This window comes from Xylocopa sonorina, chromosome 5 (assembly GCF_050948175.1).
Source record: "Xylocopa sonorina isolate GNS202 chromosome 5, iyXylSono1_principal, whole genome shotgun sequence".
Taxonomy (NCBI): Eukaryota; Metazoa; Arthropoda; class Insecta; order Hymenoptera; family Apidae; genus Xylocopa; species Xylocopa sonorina.
The window spans coordinates 8,458,281-8,483,434 of record NC_135197.1 but is presented as its reverse complement, the minus strand read 5'-3'; the positions used below and the strand labels follow the sequence as shown (position 1 = coordinate 8,483,434).

Below are 25,154 nucleotides of genomic sequence, written 5' to 3'. Positions count from 1 at the left end.
GAAACACTGTTACGAGTGCGTCGTGCTGTAACAGTTTAACGTAATGGATTTATTTACGCGACGCATATACACTTAATTGTATAAAGTAATTAATTCTTAACTTTTCGATACGTTCGATTAATTTTAGAACGGATCGCTTTTACAGTTCCCTTGCCTAGAATATGTCGCAATGTACCCTGGTAGCATTGTAGATTATTTTATTCACAATGAGTTTTTAAATACAGCGGTTCTATAATTGTGATACATCAATAATTACGACATCGTTAGTTCGAAGCCGCAAGTAATGTCTCCTCATCAGAGCAGCTCACCTGCGAAATTATGTGCGCATACTTTAAACTTATTATCACATTACAATTTACTTAATTTAGCGAACAAGTTATTCTGATATTTGCATGTATCATAGTTTAACAAACGATTCAAAGTTATCCGACAATATATGTGATTTTCAAAACGATCGAACTAACTAGAATCTGTTGCATACTTTTATTAACTCATCGCGCATGCAACGGACATATAAATTCGCGAAACAGGTTTTGTATTTTTAACTCGATGCTTCGTTTAATTTCCTGCTTGTTAAAATTGCAATTATTACTAAAGTACAGGATAAGTTTAATAGTCGACGAAGACCTTTCTTCTCCACCGCTGTGCTACACCGACGAACCCTATTAAATGAATATTATGCGTGTTAGTAGTCGAATGAGTAAACATCATAGGTGTATGAACGTAAAGCGTCATTTAGATTAGTCATGTTACACGAATTCAAGATTGTTGTTTAAAATCTTCGATGTTCTATTTTGCCAAATAATCATAAAGCTCAAATAATTAAATGTATAAATAATATCTTAAGTGTATGGATAATTGTTAATTATATTCTGCGTTCAAATTAACTATAAACTATATTTATCATGTATTATAATTTTGTTGTTTTCTAACACAATTAAATAAAACTAACACTTATAATTGATAAGTTGCAATTATTGCCGCATTTAGCTTTAGAAAGCTTCAGCCTTCTTTAATTTGCATTTGAAAGAATGATAAAATTTGATAAAGTTATGTAACAAATTTGTGAAAAATCGAGCGTCTTCTTATATGTATGAGATATGGTTATTTCCTAGGTTTAATTACTTTTTCAATATACAATTCATAGCTCCACAAGCACAACTCTCTCTGTTCCAAGTAGTATCATTTATTACAGTAATCGTATTAGTCGAGACAAATAACAACATATATATATTTCCAAATATTCAGACGCATTATTGTGCAATACTAATTTACACTATATTAACTGCCGAGTGCAGTCATGGCACACAAGTTTTGTAGCTCTTCACTGTTGAATATTATTAATAGCATTCCGTAATTTATCAATTTTCATACTAATCCTCATCAGTGTATAAGCCTAACACTTTTAATTTACATATCTAATATATGGTTTTCACTCAGCCTTTGTCTTGTCGCAGTACGAGAGTAAATTGCTGTACACTCATTCTGCAATCTTCAAATCAACCACAATATTCTGAAAGTAAAACAGTCATTGTAATATTACAAATAACATAGTTAACTTTATAAATGTTCCATATGATATTTATCGAATAAGTTGTAAGAAATTCCTAAATTACATCATTAATGTATATAGTTATGTAGTATCGGTTTAAAAATAATTTTCTTTATATGACAACCATAAAATCACTTACAAATCTACTGAAGTTTAAAACGAATAATTTTTTTTGTGATTATTTATACATGCATTTATTATAAACTCTATTTTTTATTTGCACAAGTGTCATATAAGCAGTTTTTGTACTACCAAAATTGCAAATGTGTAAAGCACATAATATAATTTGCAAATATATTCAATAAAACATTTTCCTTCCAGATAAATTCCAATATCGAGTAATACATATTCATAACGATAAATAACAATATTTTGCCATTAAAACAATATTCTATTTATATTAATTACAATTATACAAATTGATTGCATACAATAGCACATAAACTTTGCTAAAATTTGTTGCATTCGAACCTATAACACGATTAATATTTGTTTTATTTTATACATGTAATTATCACCAAAATTTATTCGGTATTTAACTAAAAAATAAAATTCGTATAAAATATAAGTTTTTCCCTTAATTTTTATTTAATTTGACTGTGTGTGCAATAAATGCAGCAAAATAAAAATTCTAAAATATTCAATGTTTGTAATTCTAAACATTTCGTGTCTACTTATAAAAATTGAATTTATCTGTACATGTAATTTTGGGAACAGAATCATATAGATCTCAAATGCAATCACTACTTCTTTGTATGATGCAAGTTTTTCATTAAAAAATTATCTAAAGAAGAGATACGTGCATATAATATATAACATAAAAGTCGCTTTAAAAAACACAGAGAAAATGTTTTTGTTAAGTACATAGCTCATCAAATTTTATTACATATCATTAACCAGCACGAGGAGATTGTTAGTATTTTCATACGACAGATACTGCTTGCATATGCATAAATATTAGATATTAATAATTTACCTGTTTACTTCCATTTTAAGTTTTTACTAAAAAGATACTATCGCACATAAAGTGTAAAAAAATACATAAGAATAAACATTTTTAAACTTGTTAAAACATTACATCATCAAATTTTCTCCTCTTCTCAGTTAATAATAGCATTTACATAAATATAGAACGATTGCTAGCTACATCTTTACATAATACATACATATATAGAATAAATTATACAAATATATACAAATTAAGCTCTACACACGCGCACACACATTTAACATATTGTAATATACAAATTATCGAATGCTTACGTAATATATACGTATATATAAATGCCCCTTTAGGTGCTCGACACCAAAATATAGTACAATTAAATAGATTTAAATGTATTTAAATCTATTCTTAATGCACAGAAATCATTCGTAAATGAAAACAATTATAAATCTTGCAGCTAAAAAAGATGCAGTCAACTGTTCATGAAAAGAAGTATTTAGATAGTACTTCTGCATTCTTATCTTTCTGTTTGTGTATGAATTTTCGATTGGTACAATTATTTAAAAATGATTGTATATATTAAATATACAAAAGTATGGCAGTGATGTTAAAAATTTTTACGATTAGGTCTCGAGATAATGCTTTTATACTGCTTAAAAGGAGCAATATATATGGTAATTTTTTGCAAAATATATTTCTTAAGCTAAATATTTTCTATTTTTTTTTATTCTGTTAAATGGAATAGAAAGAAATTAAATATTCTAATCAAAGACTCAATAACCAAAATGATAAAGAAACTAATAGTAGACAATATGTGTGTAATAAACAAATAAATTTGATTAAGATTAAAGAATTCAAGTAGATATGTAGTGACAGACTTACTTACAATTGCAATAATAATAATCATTAATTTTTCATTTGCGATAGAAATATTTTTGAGCATATGCAAATTAAATACCGGTCAATATATGTATGACCCAAAATTTGTACCATTCACTTTATACCAAAAAGTGCATTCAAAATATAATTAATTACATCTAATTGCAAATGACTTCATTTTAGTGGCATTTGATACTTTAAGCTGTACTCGTGTGATTACTAGCACCACTGATAGCGCTAAACAAAGCAGCGCTGTTACGTTTGAAATTTCCAACTTGCTCGTCGGGCCAAATAGGTTCTCCAAATAACGATGATAAATTTTGACAAAGTTTCTGATAATTCTCACGTAACACTTCTTGATACTCGTGCTGATCGGACGTAATTAACTTGCTGTTTATTTGTAGAGCCGTATAACATATTTTAACAAATTCCCTAAAAAACAAAGGATATAAATTAATAAATTTTAAACGAAATATTAATATAATATGGCTAAAATAATAGTTTTGCAATAGTTACTCGCCGGTGGCACGAAAATGGAATCGAAATACTTTAAAGAACAAGATACCCTACCAATCGCATGCAATTTTTCACGTATAATAAGCTCTTTGTTATTGAAATGACATCGTGACTAACATATTTATATATTCCTATTTGCTGCTACCATCTCTGTCAAGCTAGATTTAAAGAGAGGTACCTGAAAACATCTTTTAATTCTTCAACTTTATCATCCGGATATTGTGGGGATAATGCAGGATCTAAAAATGCGGAAGCATATGCAAGTGGTCCAGCATTCACTGTAACACATATGCTTCCTTGCAGCCTTAATTGCAATTTTTTCACATCCGTTGGACCTATAAGAGCTACATCTTCCAACTCTTGAACACGCTGTCGCATTTCATCTAATGCAACTTCGATCGGACTCAGTTCCATAATTCGTTTCTCATTAACTAAAATACGCTTTTTAATATATGGAAAAGAATATTGTGCTGAAATTATGAGATACATTATAAAACATTTATTCGTAAATGAAAAGGCGGATAGCAGCGAGATATTTAAACACATACTTGTAAGAATTGTTCTGCGTTTCCATTGATCTTCCGGGTTACCTCTTGCTTTTCCTTCTTTAGTGAAAGGAGTTTCGAACATAAAACACGACACATTATGGTTCTGCTCGAACTCCGTTTGTCGTGTTTCTAATTCGAATTTTTCAAAGTAAGGTGTAACATGTGTCACTTGAATATATGCTATTTTCGGATCGAGCTCAGTTATGTCGATAGGTACAGAATCCATTATCATTTTAACATTTTCGGAGCCAAATTTTTCAGAATACAAATGATGAAGACGTTCCGAGATTTCTGACAATGATGTGATTTTTGGCTCTTTATAAATATACTCTTGACCATTTTCATCTTCAAAATACGCCTAAAATATATATTTGGTAATATAAGTTATACAAGATTTTCCAAAACAGTGTCACCACGCAATTTCAATACGTTTCAAATATAATTAAAAATATAATTATTCGATTTTAATAATACTTACCGTACCGAAAAATGCAACCCTATAAAATCTACCAAGAAGTCTTTTTCCCGATTTTGTAACTTCAACAATTTTATTGCAAGCTTGCGCTAAATGCGAGTAACAATTAGCCAACGCCCCATAGTTTCGTTTCTCTTCATATATAGGAACTATTAATCTATACAAATGTCCAAGCAATTCAAATCGTTCTGCCTTTTCCAACATCTCGGCACATACTTCCAATTGCTCGAGAAGTATGTATTCGTTGTAATGAATATCTTGTACGCCTAAAATAATATAAGCGTTTATAGAATTGTATGCTTGTGAAAATAAATTTGTACAAACATATACCAACGTAAAAAATTATAGCAACAATATTTAAGCCACAAAAAATCCATTACAATAACAAATATTATAAATCAACATATCAATCAAAGTAAACTTTAAAGACCAATTTTAATGTTAACTAATTGCCACAAAAAGCATGCAACAACAGAGAAATCAGTATCAAAAGAACAGAAAATTGAAAATATAATAAAAACTAGTAAGAAATAATAGAATATATATATAATACAAACATGTGCAAAACATACAAATCTCACCAGCATCGAGTTTAAGGCTACATTCATCTCTAGAAATGTTCTCAGAGATTTTATCAAAGGCTTCTGCACCCCATGTGTGAACTTTTCTTAGTTTTAAATATTCAGCCATTAATGCGGCAATGTGTAATTGACAACAAGCAGCCTGAAAAGACGATATTACAATACATAAACTTCTAAATTATTTAAGAAATTAAAAAATTTCAGAATATACACCTCTGAAAAATTTCCGTCCCTTGCGTGATTTCTAGCCATAGTTTCTAACCATGTGTGTCTCAACTCCGGTGTACTGGCGTAGGAATTAGCCAGGCTGTGTTGTAAATCCACCAACATTTCAGGATCGTTGTTATGTTCTCGCATTTGAGCTGTTGCCATTAGAACAGTTCGAATTCTCTTATTGAGATCTTTGACTTCAACCGGAAAGCCGGTTCCTTTCATCACTTTATCAGACGAAGCGTAGCTATTTATTAATGATAACGATTCTTGAAACCTTGAATTGTTCAATCCAATCACGTTTCCAAGCATTTGTGAAACCGATATTATGACCTATTTATAGGCAGGAATTAATAAATTATTATTTTTAAATGTTACCAGAATTAATCCTACATAAAAATCGAAAATAACAATATTCTTAAGACATTTACCTGTAAGTGAACTCTGGTTAATCCTTTCCTACTAGTGAATTCAAAATTACTTCTCATAAGAAGATAAAGTAAAGCACAGGATTCTTGCCTAATGGAGCTTAATTTACTGTTGCAACAGCGTAATAGTTCGTAACATAAACGTCCACATAAGACAGCATTGCCTGAAATTAACATTCGCGTAATTAACACGAGCGGGCAAAACCACTTATCTATATAATTTTTATCTTAATGGAAAGAAAAACATATGAGGATTATTAGAACTTATACCTTGAAAAAGGATGATAGAATAATTATTTAGAAAAGCTCTGAAACTGGCAAAAACATGGCGTAATAAAGTTTCAGACTGTCCAACTTGTAAGAATGACAAATATATACTAAATACTTTCTGCATTATGGGATTGTCACCATCTGCTGTCAAAAGTATGTCCTATAAAAAAAAATGAAATGTAATGTGGAAATATATTTCTTAGGTATAATGTAGACATAGATGGAAATCAAGTAGTGTCATAATATTAGGCACTTCAAAAGGAACACTAATGAAATTTATACACATTCTATACCTTAAAATGAATACAAAATAATCCCAAACAATCCAACGCAATTAGGCCAACCTCTGTTGCCATGTTTGCTTCTAATAATGCCTGTTGTACTTTTCCGCTATCGGTTTCTACAAGGTTCTCCCTTACAGTAGTGTTATGCGGTTGTAAAGTACTGGTAGCAGGCCCCTCGTTAGAAAAATCAGGAGGCGCCATTCTGGCAGGCAATGTCATGGCCTTTACCGTTCGTGGTTTTCCAGAACTATTCGTAGTGTACGTAGCTATCTGTCTCTTTCCAACGTATTTGAAGTGATGAAGACTCATTCTAAAAAATCGTAACGCATATTACAATGCTAAAAATTAATTTTACATGTTCAACTCTAGAGAAGTTGCGGTACTTTGTTTGTACTTTTACATTCAGTAACGTTTATAAATGTTGTACCACAACTCAAATTAATTCAATATCAACTTACTCTATCACTGTAAAGAAACTTAGAATATCACAGTCACTGCACTGTTGCCACCAAGCAATGACCTGGTGATCGCCCAAATATTTGATTACAAATAAAAAGCAAAGTAAAATATCCTTGACTTCTGATGATTGCAATTTGTCGCATCTAGGCGAGGACTGCGTGACACTTAATGAACGAGAATGTCTCTTCTCGGCGGTACCGTTTTCGACAGGCTCGCGAATAATAGTAGTTTCTTGAGATATATTCGATTGAGAGGCACCAGATATCGTGGACGCATCGGACTCTATACTAGTACAGGAATATCCATTGACTAAACTTTGACCCGCTATAGCAGCAAAATATGTAGAATCTCGTAGATGCATAGATGCTCTTATTGGAGATTGAGTTTCCAAATATAACGTGAGCCTGTATACAATTTATTACACTAATTACTCTTTTTGCTGTACACATATATTTAAAACAAAAACATTATCCTTTATATTTACCTATGAATTGATTTAGGTGTTCCCGCAGTTACAGTACTACTAGCAGTATCTTTGTTCGCTAGAAATGAACTGCTGGTTGATATTCTATTAGTACCATTTTGCTTAATTTCTGCTTTACTGTTATCATGGATAGATTGCAATCGATGTAAATTTTCCAATACAATACCTAACCATGGTATATAAATGGACGCTATTCTACTTAATTGACCCTGTAAGAATAAAAAATATCAATTTCGTATTGAATTTAAGTCGTAAACATATATTTTGGACAAATATGGATCAAAAATTTAAATAATTTACCTTATTTTGATATCTATCATCAAGTTCATGCTTTGCCATTAGATCTCTTAATGTAGCTATCGCTACTTTCCGTATTTGTATGATTTCATTTAGAGATGTTCTAACTTCTTGCATCAAGAGTCCAACTAAAAAATGATGTTTGCAAAACTCTTCTGACAAACAATATTCATTCACTAAATCTGTAATGGATAATTCGAACTGATTAGAATTTATTTAGTTCAATGTAATTTCAAATGATGGAAGAATAGAAAAATATGCACATACAAGAATCACCTAACAGTACTGAAAATTGAAAAAAATTAAAACAGCTTAAATAAAATATTTTTAAGAAATTACTAGAAACTGTTAATTATGTCATAGACACTTAATACTTAAGTAGAACAAATCATCTCGTCTCTAAAGGTAATTATTATTTAATAATATTTCATTAACAAGATCCAGAACTTTTTAAGAGATTTGCAAATTCATGCAATTTCTGTTTGTAAATTAAACAATATTAGAGTACATATATAAAATTGTGTGTGTATGTGTATATATATATGTAACATAATGTGTATATACGAGCATTTTATCTCCTATATATGTATTTCAAATGCTCCAATGATATCTAATGTATTGAAAAGTACCCATATTCGAAATTTTTGATATACTGAATAGTGCATTTTGATATATCGAAAAACAGGCTTGCATAGCAAAAAATAAGAATGCCATGATAGTATTTTCTAAATATCTACTAATCGATGGTGATTAATGGTAAGAAAATGATGTGCAACTCCCACTCACTATGGCTACGGTAACAAACCACAATAAAAACGGGAGTGTATGACTTAACATACCATCACATTCTGGATCACTCTCTGTATCTTCTAAATAAAGCATAAAATGATTATGTTACAAGGTTCCATGTGTTAAGTAGAATATAGCATCAAGTTAATTTTACCTCTCGAAGTGATTCGTGATTGCATCATTGGCAAGTTGAAAGATACGTAATGTTCGTGCGAACAAATTATTTGCAAGAATGTAAACTTGAAGTCGTGCAGAGTGCGCTGGTCCCCAGGAGAAAAATTGTCCATGTATGAATTAATTAAACGAAAAACAAATCCACGGTCCATAAATGTGAGGCAACGCTATTTTTGAATTTAAGAAATTCATAATTAAAGAAGATATAATAAATTAACATTTATTATCTCCAACTTATGCCAATATCACGAATGTGCAATTGAATAAATCTTAGAAATTCACGATTGCAGCGCATACTGTTACCAATAAAAAATAACTGAATTTGCACATCCATGATTTTAGCATAATAGAATATTTTTGTAAGAACTTCGTAAAATTTAAATTGATAATTATCTCATTTAGTGTAGTAATTAACTTACATTTAAAAATTGTGCGAGACTCTTGTTTAATTCGTGAGTTTCAACAGCCATTTCTTTATACTTGTTCATTAGATAAGGCATGATAACTTCCACCAAACTCCGAATTTTCTCATGATACTCTTTCGAAAATCTTTCATTTCTATGCATCTATAAAGTACATTGATTGAATTAAAAATTCTCTCCTAAATGGTAGATAATTGTTGTACCATATTTTATACATTTTATATATCGTGCGGATCGTACTTTTATTCTTCCCGTCGAAAGCAAGTGTTGTGCCATACTCTTGATCATTATCTCAAAAAAGAAACTAGAATGATGCATAAATTTATTCACTACCAAAAAGTCAGTATTACTTGGCTGCAATAACGTAGGAAGATGTTTTCCTAGTTGCTCGTGAACGGTTACGCTACTATTTCCTTGAGAGGGCGGTACAAAGACATACTGTAAAACATAGTAATATAAGATTCATCTGTAAAATTGAATGAACAACTTTATTAACAGTACTCACCTTAATATAAGCTTGCAGTGTTTCTTTTCTACCGGCTTCGTGCACCATATTTATGAAATGTATTAAAACTCTTATAATGTACAATCCAACTTCTTCATTTGTGGTACAAGTTAACAACGTAAATAATTGATTTAGTATCGTAGGAAGAAACGTAATAACAGTAACCAATTGCACTGCGTGAGCAGCTTTCAATATCTTGCATGTTTCTGAGTCCGCTGGTACTGCCCCCAATTTCGTATCCAAAATGCGTTCCATATGAGCAAATAAATTATGCAAATGCACATCGCGCGTAAATACAGTTGAAATCAACTGAAACGCTACAGTAAATACTGGTCGTTGGGAATCGATCCATAGAATATCCGGTCCTGCATTCTAATGCAATGGGAAATTTATTTTTAGAAAAGTAACGAATATAATTAAAGACAATCCTTGACAAAGAAAGATAATATCTAAATTTTTTATTTGAATTTATTCTTACTCCTCTTCCTAATCCAAGCGGTTGTATTGAAAGATATCCTGGCGGTAAATGCGTTGCTACCGGTAGCATTTGTATATTTATATCCATATCCACGTTTAATCTATACAGAAATACTACAGTACATATAACATTAAAAATAACACAACTATAATATCATTCGAGATTGAATTTACTTAGCAAATAAATCTTTGATAATAATTAAAGTATCATACCTTCCTTTATGTAACAAAGTGGACCAGGCATAGCCAACACAATTTTCGACCCCATTTTCCTTTTTCTTGTTCATATCACAGCTTATGTGATAGAAAGAGAAAAGCAAATGATGTTTAGCATGAAGTTTCGTTGGCAGCCGCATTTTAATTTCTTCATACCAAGAAGGATTTGCATTGTGATGTAAAACAGCACAAGATGCTCTTAAGCATAAAAGAGGAGAACCGGGTCTTCCATAAATACACTATATTATAAAAATATACAATAAATATTAAAGGCTTCTTAAGCATTGACCAAAACGCAACGTATGTGTTGTGCATACCCTCAAAGGCGTTGCATTTTCGCTGTCGTCATCACGCAACTCGACAACGCATGCAATATTTCTAGCCCTGGTAAATATTTTCTGAGTGTCAAAGCAAAGAGTTTGTGGATATACATAAAGATGATTAATATAAGTCGTATATGGGTGAACATCTTTTTCTGAAATACCCTCAAATTCTGAAATCTCAAAAGTCGATTCAGATGTTGGTGGCCATGGGAATGGTTTTAAAGCTGCTAAAGATGTAGATAATGTATCTAAAAAAGAAAATAGAAAATCAGTTCTTTTATTATTCAGGTGTACATGTACTGGGAGGATTTTGTTATCCAGATACATACTATCAGGTAGTTCTGTAATTGACTCAATTTTTATCTTCAACCAACCAGGTATCACAGTCAACTTACTAAGTTTTTCAGGCCTACAGTGAAAAATATTGAAAATATATTCATACAAATTAAAATGATAATGAAATAAAAAGAAAAATGATGATATTTAGAATATGAGCAAATTTCTGTTTAAATACTGCTTCTTTAATTGTATTTATAAAAATATGAATTTTTTAACAAACATGCACAGTCTTCTTCTTACATGTGTTGATAGTACATACTTTCGGTATTCGGAAAGAAGTTTCAGTAATTCTTCGTCTTTTATTTTATTGCCCTCCTGTCTATATATAGCCGGAAAATCTGACGATGTATCTAGTTCATTACTATATAATCTAAATAATGGTCTAGCAGCCCAAGCAAATGGCATTCTATAATTCCCCAATCTGGAAAGGATCCATCAAAGTAGATCATTCATTTACACCGTTTTTTTAAACAAAGCATCATAATATATATAAAAACATAAACACGCATCCCTTCTACAACACTCTGAAATCACGTTTTCGATATAATATGGTATAAATATTGTGGAATTTTTAAAATGTATACAGTATGTAAAATTACCTTTGGCAACATGCTCTAACTTGTTTATGTACTTTTAAACCTAATCGTGGATCTTTTGTAGCTCTTAAATACGGTTCTGAAGTTTGGCATATATTTCCTTGTAATATTTTATCTATTCGTACAACCAAGAATATATCAGGATGAGGATTACTAATACTAAATATGGCCTGCGAAAATATAAATCGCTATTAATAAATTACGAAGATAATATTAAGAATGCTTAAAATAAAGAAACAAACCTGTTTTGGATACTTAATCCAATCTAATGATATATTTTTCAAGTCATCCGGTAATTTCACATTTTCCGTAGCTTCTGTCATAATGCCTACAGGACTTAATTCTTTTACCATTTCTCGGACTACTTCGTGATTTATATCGAAATGAAAATTCTCAGTAAGCTTTCTACCATTTCTCGCATCGTAAAGACTTAATGTCGTCTGATACGGTTCCACCTGGCACAATGATTCCCTCTCATCTATCGGCGCTTGTAATCTAAATTTAAGACTTTCGCATTTTACAAAAATTCTCTGCCCAAATTGTTCTTTATACGGGTCAATATTTTGTTCATTACAATTGCCTGGCTGTTGTTTAGTATGCGGTATATAAGGATAAATACTAAACAGGCGTTTACGATTTTCTCGTCTCGCTAATGCTATGCTGGTATCGGTTTCCCTGGAGTACTTTATTAGTTGTGGATTCATACTTTGTTCCAAACCTTTTAGTGTTCCATAAACCTAGAAATAATGCAAGAAAATAAAATTAAATTATGCAGCGAAAATAGTTCATTTAAAAATTAAATTAGAGGTGCGCATTCTCTAAACGTTCATATAACATATAAGAAATTAGAGAGAACCGATGAAACCGATTTTATAGCTCTCGAAATGTACTATAAAAATGTAGAACCCTTCATTTCTTGAAAACTTTGATGAATTCTCATCTTAAGAAACGGTTACAATAAAAATTGCTGACTATTAATAATCTTTTATAAAACTCTACATTTTCTGATGAATGGCAAAGGCTGCATTGTTTTCCTCTGCGACCTTTCGTTCATTTGCGTTTTCCATTTACCTGCATTGGCTGAGGAGAAGGAGGAGGTGTATTGCATGCTCTTTCTAGTGAAGCAGCACGTTTTTCTTCTTGCTGTTTATAATGCTGTAATACTGAGCTTAGTTTTAGTAGCCAGTCTTGCATATCCGCCTCGTTTTCCGCTGCTAAAGAATATGATTTATGAGTCCCGCTCATTCTTAGCTCAAAACAAAACCTTCCACGCTTTGGATTTCTGACAACTTCAGTGCAAAAGTCCATTACTATTGTCAGTTTAGCTTCTCCCTTTTTCTCGTCTTTAAAGAGTTCGAGAATGTACGTGCCGTCAACCTCTTGTCGAAGATGACAAAATCTCCTTTTGAACGATTTCGAACCTATATTTGCAAACATGCGATCGCTGCTACCAATTTCTGGTCCTTTCATTAAATAGCCTTCTTTCGTTATTCCATTACTTTTCGTTAACTCCTAATAAAATAAAACTTTTATAACATCTCTTCATGATAAATGAAAGTATTAAAGAGTAGGTTTACAGTAACGGAAAAATTATGAAAAACTTAAAAGATGATTTTTAGACACAAATTTATCATCTTATCTCAAATCGTTTCCACAGAGAAAATATTTTTATCTAGAAATTTATACAATGCATTATTTACATATAACAGATAATGCAACCGATATATCTACTTATTTACTCATGCATTTTTTAACAATAATATTAAGATATTACATATCACGTAAGTGCAACTTAACATTCACAAGATAGACATTGAAGGCAAAATAATTTACCTCATCAACTTGGTCTACTTCTGTATCAATTTCATATACTTCATCTTTCAGATCATCTGACTTTGTTATTCTAAAAAATGACAAAATATAAATAAACTAATCTCGCTATACATACTTTACTTTTTATCAAAGGAAATTTTACAATTATTAATATTAAAATACAAAACTAGTTTCCTATACGAGAAGCTCAGAACTTTAAATATACAATACAAATTAAATAAATCAAATACACTAATTTGTACTTGTACACATATACTATACATATATACAAAAGTTAGTAAATACATTTAAAAGAAATTAAATACACGCATCTCTCGATTCATACAGTTCTTTTTGTACCCCATTTTTTCGCGTGGTAAATAATGCCATTAATTACGTACTACTTTTTATACACGCTCAGTTTTACGCGATCTCATTTTGCACGGTCGAAAAATTATCTTTCCACGGTACTTTCTGAAATTATTATACACTACTATTGACTTAAACATTTGTAGTAACTGTGTGGGTAATAACTTCGAAATAATTCAAAATAAAATATTAATTAATTTTAAGTAAAATAATAACAAAGATAACATATGCAGATGAACAAAATTTAAATAAATTTTTTTTTAACTCTTGTTATTTCTTTTTATTTTTTTCTGTAAATATGAAATGAAATAAATATTTCTACTCATAAGAGCTTCTCTGCTACGTTCTGATTTTACAATAGACTTCATTTTCTGCAACTCTTAACCACGTAAAGGAAGCCACATCCACATAAATCAGGGAACAAGTTAGCTGTTCAGTGAACTAATAAAAATATCATTTGAGATATGGACATAGAAACATACTTAGGCAATTCAAGATAAGTTCCACTATACACTGAATATTTATAACGTATAAGATTCCAATTAGATGTATAACTTCGCAAACATTCTTTTGTAAGAAGATTTTCTCCTCCTTCCTCATTATCTGAAATTGGTGGTATTGTGGGTGCAAGAGTGCGGTATCTTCTGGGTAGTAACACTTGCTGTATTAGAGAAGAAGTATGTTAAAACCATAAAAATAACTAAACATGAACTTATCATTTTTTACTATTAATATTAATAATACATATATTTAATATCTTAGTAAATTATATACTACATATACAACGGAAAGTAGCATAATATGATTAACATCCTGTGTATGAATCCATATAGTGATTTATCTACTCATACAACGGATGTAGAACTCTAAAAAATTGATAAGAAATGCGCAGTCAAGACTCACTGAAACATCATCCTGAGGATACAGTAGAAGCTCTCTTTGGGGATCATTTTGTAATAAAGTTTTATTCTTTAATGTAAAACTTTCAAAGTCTATAGGCTCTACTAGATGTGGTTTACTCTGAAATGAAGAAAAAAATTCTCATAGAATAAATAATCAAAGCTCGAGTGAAACTCACACGTAAATATACACGTAGATTATCGCTTTGCATGACAAATTTCATGAAAAATTCTCAGTACTAAAACTAAAACAAATTATCTACGCATGCTTTATTATATACATATTACAGCTACTAATACAAATTCTAATATCAATTTACAAGTTCCTATTATAATAATAAACGAATCGAATAATGCCATTTAAAAATCGAATAATTCATTCTTAATTCAACGGAATAATTAACGAACAATGAGTCAAGGTGTTACAAGGTACCATAAATGGGCACGTTTCGGTACGAATAACATTATCATTGAACCAGAATTCCAACGTCTAAATTCTGTTCTAAAAAGACGTTCAAGCGAGCGCGCAATTAATGCACTTAAGGAGGTACACATAAAAATAGATGATAAAACATCGTTTTATCTCTCCTCTCGTGCGAAATGTTTATAGTTAAGAGCCCCGCGCGCATTTAGTTGACAGTAATTATCGTGAATAATGAATTAACGATATCGTGTGCGTCCCAATAATTAACTGCGAAGGGAGTGTATTTTCACTGGCACCGGGTATCGCGTGGCGGTCGATCGAAATGTAATAGAAAATATCTGCAACAGGATCAAGCGGCAAAATGTGTCGCGTCGAGGATGTCATCGAACCTACCTGTACAGTGCTCTCGCGTACTACCTGAGAGACGGTCTCCCGTAATTGAGCGGCCATGCCCGGTTTACCCAGGCCGCGGGTAAACTTCCTTTCGCTCATCTTCGCCGATGACACATCGATCTCACCGTACGCCAACGGGGATAATCACGTTCATCACGCGTACTCATCACACTGGACAATATTAACCGCTCGTTATTACCGTGGCCATATTTACGCGGCTTCTAAGCTCACGTCGTAGCAACGCATGACAGCTCTCCCTATGCAGTTTGCGGTGTAAGCTCTGTTTCACGCGAATCCGGCTATCGGATATCCGACGTTGGATATACTACGCGTACTACATTCTACAGGGTGTTCGAAATTGTACGCTGCGAAGTAGGGACAGCATTTTTACTTGTGAAGGATTTGGAATATGAATCTGTTGAATAGTTCGTCCATCGAGATGAAGCGAAGAGGAAATCATCAATTAAAATTTCCATTATTCGAAGAACGTCTTTGCTCTCGTGTCATTTTGGGTTCTGACGAGTTCATTTGCGAATATTCCTTCGCACACCCTGTACATGGGACAGTATAGGAGAGCATTCACACATCCGATGCTGCAATCATATGAAACAAGGTTAACGCATCGCTACAACTATGTCCAACGTACATACAAAATAGTATTCGATCGCATCTGGACCTATCCCACGTTGCGTTTAAATATACACGATACTGTATCATTATTCTGCGAAATTTCAACGGCCAAATATTCTCTCATAGTCTCGTGTCGTCGCAAATTTAAGTTTTGTACAATATCGTCAACGATCTTTCTTGGTTTTTTTGATAGTAGATGTACAATTGTGACAAGAAAAAAACCATCGTTTCCTTTTACGTTTCTTGTTTCCAAGTGACCTCTCTCTTCTTGATGAAACATGCGAAAACAACAATTAAAAGTTAATACCGTTAATCGTGAATAATATATCGTGGAATGCAAATAATGCCGCGTGCCTAAAATTGACGACGTGATCTCGAACACCTATCTGCAGTAACGTTTGTAATTAGTATCGTCTGCTGCTGCAGATGCCAAATAGTGTATGTAGTACAGATCGTATAATTCCCGTTTCCTTTGAACTTTTAAGTTTTCACCGGACGAACGACCGTGTAAATTCTCTCGATGCCCTCTTAACGCAACTTTTACGCATGTATTCATTGTACCGACACCGTTTGTGCTTTTATAAATAATTCCTAATTACACCTACTGGCATTTAGGTTTTCGAGGGAACAGCTTAATTCAACGTGTTTATTATATTAGATAATGGATGACGAACTCGAAGACAGGATTTTATATCAGGTGATATAGAAATAATTCAATATAACGTTTTCCTCGTTTAAAGCAAAAGAAAGAAAAAGCCCATTTCATCGAAGAAGGAACATCCATTATAACGTTCGATTTACGATTTTCGCATCGCGTGACTCGTATTCAAAAATAGTTTCGATTGGCTGCTCTTGAATTTTTAAACATAGGAATTGATAGAAATTATTTAGTGGTGATATAGTGACGTATGTGTTGATCGTACACGTACTCGATGATGTGTTAAATCGCAATATTTTTAAGGAACTGGTTATTATTAATACTGAATTTTTTTGTATCTGTGCAACAGACATATGTGTCATACATGAAGCTGGTGTCAAAGTTTGCGGTGGGTATTCCCACTGGATTAAATGCAGGGATAAATACACCTACGGGTTATTTTTGGAGGATCATGAGAGCTTATGCACTGAAACCAGAGGTATTAATTTGTGGCGCGGTTCTGGCGATAATTCTATTTTACATACAAGCTGTTGACGTATGGAGCAGATCATTGCTAGGAAGAATCCAATATACACTTGGCCGTACAACATCAAAAGTATATAATATAAAATAATTTAATTACTTAACGGTTGGCAAAAATTTACAGAGTATCCTACTTTTCCTTAGGTATCGAAACTACAGTTTTTAGTTAACGATTCTGTAAATAATGGCGTGAAACTCAGTTGGGAATTAAAACAAGGATACATTGCTGCATATGCTGTACAAGGACATAGAGCTCGTATGGAAGACCGTTTTGTTGTAAATGAAGATATGAATAATACAGGTGTATCTCTATTTGCGGTATTTGACGGACATGGTGGAGAAGTAAGTTCATAAGTATTCAGTGAATAAACTCATTTGAATATCGTAAAAACTTAATTGTGAAACTTGTGCATAAATAGAATATTTTCAGAGACTAACTATTTAATGTAAGATTGCTAATCTAATGTTACGTATAGATTTTAACGATATTCTAATGCATTTATCATCTACTTATATGTTACATAAAATTTGTAACAATTGTAAATTTATATAAAGTGTATGACATTCTTTACTTCTTCTGTTACAATTTAATAAGGAAATTATATTCTTTGTATACATATTCATATCTTTAGCCGATGACACAACATGTAACCTACCTACAAAAACCAATATCAGTATAGTCAATTATTTTCATTATTTGTAATTAACAATGAAATTGATTATTAAGATATGTATAATCTATTAGTACAATCACTTTTACATTAAATGATATCATCAAATATGTTGTTTGTAAAAATAATATTGATACGTTCTTATTTTTTAATAGTTTGCAGCAAATTATGCACGTGATAAACTTATCCCAAACATTAATAGGAAGGTGATTGAATTGAAAGATATGATAGCTGGGAAAGCACCGCGCGTAACTGAAGAACCGCAGAAAGATGAAGAAATAGAGAAAAAAGAAGAGAAGAGTGATTCAGGACTCGAACGCAAAAAGTCTTTTCGTAAAACTGTAAGCACATCGGTGACAGATGATTGCATGAAAAAGAATGTAGGTGTAACTGATCCAGATCTGCTTGATAAATTGGATAGTTTACAAAGACCAATAACAAGAGAGGTATGATAAATATTAAATGATATTTTTTTCATAAGGGTAAGAAAAAAACATTATTTCGTTTTAACTGTTAGGTAAGGCCATGCAGAACTACAGAAAAGCCGCAAAAAATAGACATTACAAACTACCTCGATGGTAACAAAATAAACTATGGTAGATTACTAACTGATGAAGTGTTGGCAGTGGATAGATTATTAGTTGAGGCTGCTAAGAAAAACATGGATGTAGCTGGTAAGTCTACAGTTTATATTATTTTATTTACTTAAATTTAAAAATAACTCAAAATTTATGACATAGGTACAACTGCCCTGATTGCTCTCTTGGAAGATAATAAACTAATTGTAGCAAATGTTGGAGATTCAAGAGGTGTAATGTGTGATGCAAAAGGCAATGCTATACCTTTATCCTTTGACCATAAGCCTCAACAAGTAAACTATTTTACTTACATAAATGATTTTGCTGTCACGTAATAAATCTACTTTATTTAACAATAAAAAATATACTTTAGGAAAGAGAAAGAAGGAGAATAAATAAAGCTGGTGGTCTAGTAACATTCAACGGTGTATGGAGAGTTGCTGGTATATTAGCAACTTCTCGAGCTTTAGGAGATTATCCATTAAAAGATAAAAAATTAGTGATTGCTGATCCAGATATATTAACTTTTGATCTTAGCGACCATAATCCAATGTTTATCGTCCTGGCGTCAGATGGATTATGGGATACTTTCACAAATGAAGAAGCTGTAGCGTTCATTAAGGAGCGTATAAATGAACCGCATTTTGGTGCAAAAAGTATCACCCTACAAAGCTACTACAGGTAATACGAATCAATATTATAATTTTCGTAAATATCATCTAAATCACTTTTGTTTCATCGTGTATCTGTTATCTTTATAACATAGGGGTTCTGCTGACAATATTACTGTAGTTGTAATTAATTTGAAAAATCGTAAGTACAGCATATCAGAGGCCAAAAGAAATCAATAATATTTTAATTGTACAACGAATTTGTATGGATTTTTCCAAAGGTATTCTAGTCATTTTTCTGTATTAAAGACTAGCAAACTATAAATCTTGGAAAAAATAAATGTACTTTTGTTTATATTATACTATACAGAAATATGATATTACAGTTTTTGTTGAAGCATTCTTTTCTTGAAAATTCATTTTAATTTCATTGAACTATTACATATATACTGCAATTATATGATATAATATATCATTGCATACTTTTTCCATTATCATTTCAATAATAGTTGGAATGTATTTTTCTGTTTATAAAATTTAAATACATGCAGCAATATTTTTTGTTTCCTGAAATATCCATTTTTCTAACGAGTACATAATTGATGAACACCTGTGTATATTATGGATTACTGTAATAATGAACTAAACATCTAGTACATACGAAATTGTATACTAGAATAAAAATTTGAATTAATGCTACTTTGATGTACAAATATGAACATATAATATTTATTTTTGTATAAATTTAAATGAATGAAGTCCACAAATAAGTAATCTAATAAATCATGTTTAAATATGTTAAATAGCTACTAAAATCTAATATAAATTGTTCATACTGAAATTACTAACCAGCATTTAAATGTCAGATCTTATGTACTTGAAAGTAATAGATAATAAAAACATATATAAATATGAAAACTTCACCACACATGATTTTTTACTGCATTTTTCTCTTATGATATTTTATCGAAAGGAATTTGTAAAATATATTTGCTTTAGAAAGACCCCTCTAAACTATATGTTTCACTTTATTATATAAAATTCGAAATACAGTAAATTTTTTAGTATTCGAATAAATACATTTTGATATTTGTAAAGTGCAGCCAAAATCTTATATCTTAAATATAGATTATGTATACTACAAAATATTTATTCATTAAATATTAATTTCATATTTGAAACAACATCCTTTCCTTCTTCATTTCTTATTCAAGTATCACATGATAATCAACCAATTTCTATATTTGTTATATAACAAGTATTTAGGAAGTTGTAGACTTCTTATTTTATAGAGAGTTTAATAAATTTTATAAAATTTTGGATATATTTATATTAAATCGTCATAAATTTCGTTATGATTTGAATCAAATTTTAACCAGTCACATATAATAGTAACATTTAAATGGTTTGTTAAAAGCATATGTAGAAATGGTAATATTTTTCGTTATTTTATACAATTTTTAATTGTATTGTGGAACTTTAAGCAATAGAATATCGTTGAATATTTTTAATTAAATTTTACCTATTTTTTGCACTTTACACATATGTTTGAAATCATGATTATTTGTCTTACCTCACAATTAACTATAAAATTCAATGTGTACTTTTATGATTGGTACGTGAAACATGAATCAATACAAAAATTATTTCATATACTCATTTACATTGATCAAAAATTCAGCATCATTATTTTTAATGTCTGCCCATATATTTTAGCGCTACAAATTAGCAGCGTGCGTTTAAAATAAATAACATATCAAATTTTAACTTCAAAAAATAGAAACTGAATTTAGGAGAACTTTTACTTAATTTGTTTACAAGTGAAGTGTGGATATTGAAATGAACAATTGCATTTTATGTACGAATGGACCTTGTTTGATGTTTTTTATATATATATACATTATTTATATCGCTGATGGTTGTTATTTGGTGAGTAAATGTCAACCAAGTAATTCAAAGTCTTCATCAGATGTATCGCATTGCGAATCTATGTGTTCAAAATCTACAACTATAAGAAAATTCGCTAAAATGAACTATAACATATCAAATTCAATAGATAAAAATCTATTAATGAGATTTAATTCGTAACAATTTCAAATTACTTGCAACTCATTAAAAAAGAGCTATAAATCCTCAACATTTTTTATATATGGACATAGATAAAGAAGCTTGCTTTAAATAGAAATATTTGTAAAATCTTGTACATTTTCTCTAGATATAAGTTTCTTTTGTTACTTTCATAAAGATACTTACTTGAAGCTGCTATTGCCTCTGAAGCAACATCTTCAGCTGGTGACCAATGTGCTAATCTCTCTGCACATACTTCTAGCAAAGGTTGCTTCTCTGGTGTTATTAATTCTTCGTGAATAGATTTACACAAGGACATAAAGTCTTTTTCAGTTGCACAAAAGAAACACTGAAATAAAGTTTTACTCTCTTATTTCATAGAAAAAAATCTCATATTTTTAGCTACTCAATCTCGGGACTAATTTTTGTGCAAGATAAATTATCTACTAACAAGTGCAACAGAAGGATCTATTCCTGTAATAGGAATATGGCTAGCAAATTTACAATGGTAAGTAGCATCCATTTCAATTTCTTCCTCTTCTAGTTTCTTGCCAACACTACCTGATCTCTGTGTTGTATGAGGATCCAAATAAATCACTTCATCTCCTGTACATAATAATTTTTACAGACTTCTACTTACATTTAGTTTAATAAGTTAAAACGTTTTTTATCTTTGAATATACACGTACCGACACACCCTATGAAATATAGTGCAAGATTGGGTTTTCCCCCAATCACTCCTAAAGATTGCGGAATTTTGAACGAAGTCTGAAAAATTACAGATATGAATAGATTAGTCATAGCTTTCTTTATATATGAATCCAAGTTTAACCATTCGTGCAAGAAAATTTGTTTCTTTATTACTTTAAGACCATTTATGTAGATAGGATTAATCTCACTTAATCCAAGGCGAAGAGGTATTAAAAGTAATAGAGGTTTCCATTGACTTGGTGCTTTCAGTGGTATATCACCATCAGCTTCTGCTGTTGTACCTCCTTCAACTCTGCATTGCTTTACTGTGAGTATTCAATCAAATATAGGATATTTTAATCTTGAAATAATACGAGATTAACACTTAAATGTATGTACATACAAATATCATTTACTATTAATGTATTATCCAGAGCCACGTGTATCGTAACCGAGCTCCATTCGTCAAACACAACTAATTTTCTGTAAAGTAAAATTTCATAGAATATAAAAAATCTTACGTGTAACATTATTTTATATACGTATTAAATATGTACTTTAATACTTGTGCTATTGTATTGGGACCAAACCACTGTCCAACTTCTTTCCCTTCGGATGCTCCCGTTGATGCAATTTGGTGAATAGAGAAAGCGGCAGTTCTATTGTCTTCAAACCGTTCAAGAATCTTCAGGTACGTACTATTTCTTGTTTCTGGTGTCCACAGCCAGTCTCTACCTGTTTTTATACATTACATGTGTTATATAACATCAAATATATCCACGTTCTATCAAATTTCTTTAGCGTTATTGAACGATTAAATATTTACAAGTTAATTGTACGATTGTAGTTGATTTCTGTTTAATTGTTAGTTATAGATTAGAATAAGCATTCACCTAAATGTAATATAAGTAAAGCTTGACCTAGAACCATTTGTCCGCATCTTAACATGCAACCCCAACCCTTGTCGCTTGTATACTGCGAATTGTAACCACCGATTGGAACAAAATTTTTTCTGTACGTAAACCATAACTTGGACCTTATATCTCTACGAATCGCGTCCAGTTCTGAAATTCAACACCTTGTATATCCAATCTATAAAAAGTCTCCTTATCGCAACTGTCTATTAGACCTTTTATAGCATCGTATCTTTTCCCCAAAACCCAAACTGGTTCATCTGTTTGCGGTATGTCCTCTGGCTCATCTGAAATGTTTTGTGTGAACAGGCTGTCCATTTTCATACAATCCTTGTAAACACTATCTACGCAGCTTAAAAACCCTCAATGTATATCATAAGGATCGAATGCAATGTTATATTATGAATAAAGAAAACCGAAGTATCCAGCTTTTTCTGTTCTGCAAGAAACGAAAGGACGATTGGAGTGAGGTTATGCGTTTTTCGTCTAAGAATGGTAAATCCATATGCAATACTACCACCTTCAGCTCGGTGAAACAGTACGGGTCATTGCTTGCCGAGTAACGATTTCATTGTTTTCATAAATGACGAATGTACGATTCTTATGCCACTTCAAAATAATGTCAACAATATCATATCAACTACCAGTAGTATCAGCTGACTAACAAGTAATTCGAAGATAGCGAAATGATTCGGAGCAGCGTGGATTTTCCTCTACCGTTATACCATGTAATATGTGAATAACGGGTATGATATATGCTGGTTTGATTAAAAATATTTCATTCTAAAAGGATGACTCATGAAACGTTTCTAGTCTATCAAAACAATCGCGTATCAATCCCCTGCGTTTGACATTTTCGTTCGTAACACTTTGCAGTAAATATTTCGAATACGTCTACCTTACACTAGATGGCATACATTTTCACACAGAATACATATATATCCATATACTTATACGTATAACTATTTATATAACGCGGAGGCTGATTTGTTCAAAACGCAATCGTTGATACGAAAGCTCCCACGACTTAATATACTGTGACTTAATCACCACACCGTTAAACCTCAAACTGCACTCTGTAGCGCACCCGAAAAACGCGTATCAGTCACTCGGTAGGTCACTTCGCTGTCGATAACGATGTGCGACTAGTTAGTTCCCACACAGATGACGCCACCAGTCGTTCAGATGTTTACTTCGCTGTCGGTAACGGTGTGCGACCAGTTTGAGTACTTTTCACAGAGATGACGCCACCAGTCGTTCAATAATTTAAAAAATAAGGAAAAAAATTAAGTTTTATAAAAAAAATCATTACATTCATTTAAAAAATGTAATTTACATTATAAACTGTCATTAAAGGAATCAAAAATAGAATAGGGAAAGACATTTTTTCTTTGGTATTGAATTTGGTTATAATATATTGAAATAACCATTTTCAAAAGTCATGTAATTGTATGTATATAAAATAGAGATACATAAATGTGTACTATGTTGTAGAAATTACTAATTTTTTCATTGCATAATGTAAAAGTTGTAATAATAAACAATGTAATTTTCACTAATGTTGACAGATATTAAACGTAAATTCAGCAATTACTTTTCCTTACTTAGATTATAATAATTTTTGAATGAGTTGTAAATTTTGATAACATAGCGTTCTTTTAAATTGTTAATATACGTATACACCAAGGACTAAACTATTAAATAATGGAAAAACTTCATGTGAAACATTTTCTTCTAGAAATGATAAAAAATAACAGATAAAAAATTTTGATGAATTGTTGCACAGTGTCGACATTGCATAATATTCAAACTATTACAAGTGCAACAGGATATTACGATTGCTGTCCGGCAGAGAACAATTTCCAGTCTGCTGTGTGTTCTGCTTCTACCTGTATCTACAATTGATCACTTATCCGATTAATATTACTGTCTATTCGAATTAATATTTAAGAAATTTCCAATTAGTCTTTAAGTAATGTTAGAGATTTGCAGTCTTTTGATATCATTAAATTCATTTGAATACACCTTTTTTCTTATTTAGTTTACTGTGAATTTGTAAACACAAGTAGTAATAGTGAAATTTTTGTGACGTTTATGTGTGTGGAATTAAAGTAAGTAGTAGAAACATAATATAAAATAATCAATT

General features: G+C 31.1%; 3 protein-coding genes across 12 annotated transcripts; 1 reads left to right on the top strand and 2 right to left on the bottom strand.

Annotated features, from left to right (window-relative positions):
* Positions 1–169: 169 nt before the first annotated feature.
* On the top strand, positions 170–19,735 carry LOC143423963 (protein phosphatase 1L). Of its 5 annotated transcripts, none has more exons than XM_076895678.1 (9): positions 181–320; positions 16,956–16,994; positions 17,305–17,550; positions 17,622–17,819; positions 18,304–18,594; positions 18,666–18,822; positions 18,889–19,019; positions 19,100–19,407; positions 19,493–19,735. In XM_076895678.1, exons 2-9 carry the CDS (start codon positions 16,959–16,961, stop codon positions 19,575–19,577), a joined length of 1,452 nt encoding a protein of 483 aa, XP_076751793.1. In that variant the 5' UTR covers positions 181–320; positions 16,956–16,958; the 3' UTR covers positions 19,578–19,735. The 5 variants fall into 5 exon arrangements, with proteins under 5 accessions (XP_076751795.1, XP_076751793.1, XP_076751791.1 ...); XM_076895676.1 differs by lacking the exon at positions 181–320 and adding an exon at positions 16,568–16,735; XM_076895677.1 differs by lacking the exon at positions 181–320 and adding an exon at positions 16,569–16,735 and having other exon boundaries at positions 16,913–16,994.
* Positions 1,171–15,989, bottom strand: Ziz (dedicator of cytokinesis protein Ziz). 6 transcript variants are annotated; one of them, XM_076895625.1, is made up of 29 exons: positions 15,668–15,989; positions 14,855–14,971; positions 14,434–14,612; positions 13,604–13,673; positions 12,842–13,282; positions 12,013–12,507; positions 11,774–11,940; positions 11,434–11,595; positions 11,165–11,244; positions 10,830–11,083; positions 10,510–10,751; positions 10,298–10,397; positions 9,820–10,191; positions 9,555–9,752; positions 9,312–9,458; positions 8,873–9,059; positions 8,769–8,798; positions 7,933–8,111; positions 7,633–7,841; positions 7,148–7,552; positions 6,699–6,999; positions 6,406–6,565; positions 6,139–6,299; positions 5,711–6,040; positions 5,474–5,639; positions 4,920–5,182; positions 4,442–4,799; positions 4,072–4,363; positions 1,171–3,809 (listed from the first exon to the last, which is right to left on the bottom strand). In XM_076895625.1, exons 1-29 carry the CDS (start codon positions 15,764–15,766, stop codon positions 3,575–3,577), a joined length of 6,399 nt encoding a protein of 2,132 aa, XP_076751740.1. In that variant the 5' UTR covers positions 15,767–15,989; the 3' UTR covers positions 1,171–3,574. The 6 variants fall into 6 exon arrangements, with proteins under 6 accessions (XP_076751740.1, XP_076751741.1, XP_076751742.1 ...); XM_076895626.1 differs by having other exon boundaries at positions 5,489–5,639; positions 15,668–15,988; XM_076895627.1 differs by having other exon boundaries at positions 5,498–5,639; positions 15,668–15,987.
* Positions 19,736–21,189: 1,454 nt separating the features above from the next.
* Positions 21,190–24,034, bottom strand: Atg4a (Autophagy-related 4a). Its single transcript, XM_076895324.1, has 10 exons — positions 23,529–24,034; positions 23,224–23,447; positions 22,988–23,158; positions 22,652–22,829; positions 22,498–22,577; positions 22,269–22,420; positions 22,094–22,172; positions 21,856–22,010; positions 21,591–21,753; positions 21,190–21,345 (listed from the first exon to the last, which is right to left on the bottom strand). Exons 2-10 carry the CDS (start codon positions 23,330–23,332, stop codon positions 21,278–21,280), a joined length of 1,155 nt encoding a protein of 384 aa, XP_076751439.1. The 5' UTR covers positions 23,333–23,447; positions 23,529–24,034; the 3' UTR covers positions 21,190–21,277.
* Between the last annotated feature and the right edge of the window lie 1,120 nt (positions 24,035–25,154).

Bases quoted from the DNA above. Each gene is read 5' to 3' on its own strand.
- Ziz (XM_076895625.1), bottom strand. From the start codon at position 15,766: ATGAGCGAAAGGAAGTTTACCCGCGGCCTGGGTAAACCGGGCATGGCC. The intron at 13,283-13,603 runs GTAAATTATTTT...TTATTTTATTAG, and splicing joins AAGTAGACCAAGTTGATGAG to GAGTTAACGAAAAGTAATGG. The intron at 7,842-7,932 runs GTAAATTATTTA...TTATTCTTACAG, and splicing joins ATGATAGATATCAAAATAAG to GGTCAATTAAGTAGAATAGC.
- LOC143423963 (XM_076895676.1), top strand. The intron at 19,020-19,099 runs GTAAACTATTTT...AATATACTTTAG, and splicing joins TTGACCATAAGCCTCAACAA to GAAAGAGAAAGAAGGAGAAT. The intron at 19,408-19,492 runs GTAATACGAATC...TTTATAACATAG, and splicing joins ACCCTACAAAGCTACTACAG to GGGTTCTGCTGACAATATTA.
- Atg4a (XM_076895324.1), bottom strand. From the start codon at position 23,332: ATGAAAATGGACAGCCTGTTCACACAAAACATTTCAGATGAGCCAGAG. The intron at 23,159-23,223 runs GTCTAATAGACA...GTTGAATTTCAG, and splicing joins AAGATACGATGCTATAAAAG to AACTGGACGCGATTCGTAGA. The intron at 21,346-21,590 runs GTAAGTATCTTT...ATTTTCTTATAG, and splicing joins AGAGGCAATAGCAGCTTCAA to TTGTAGATTTTGAACACATA.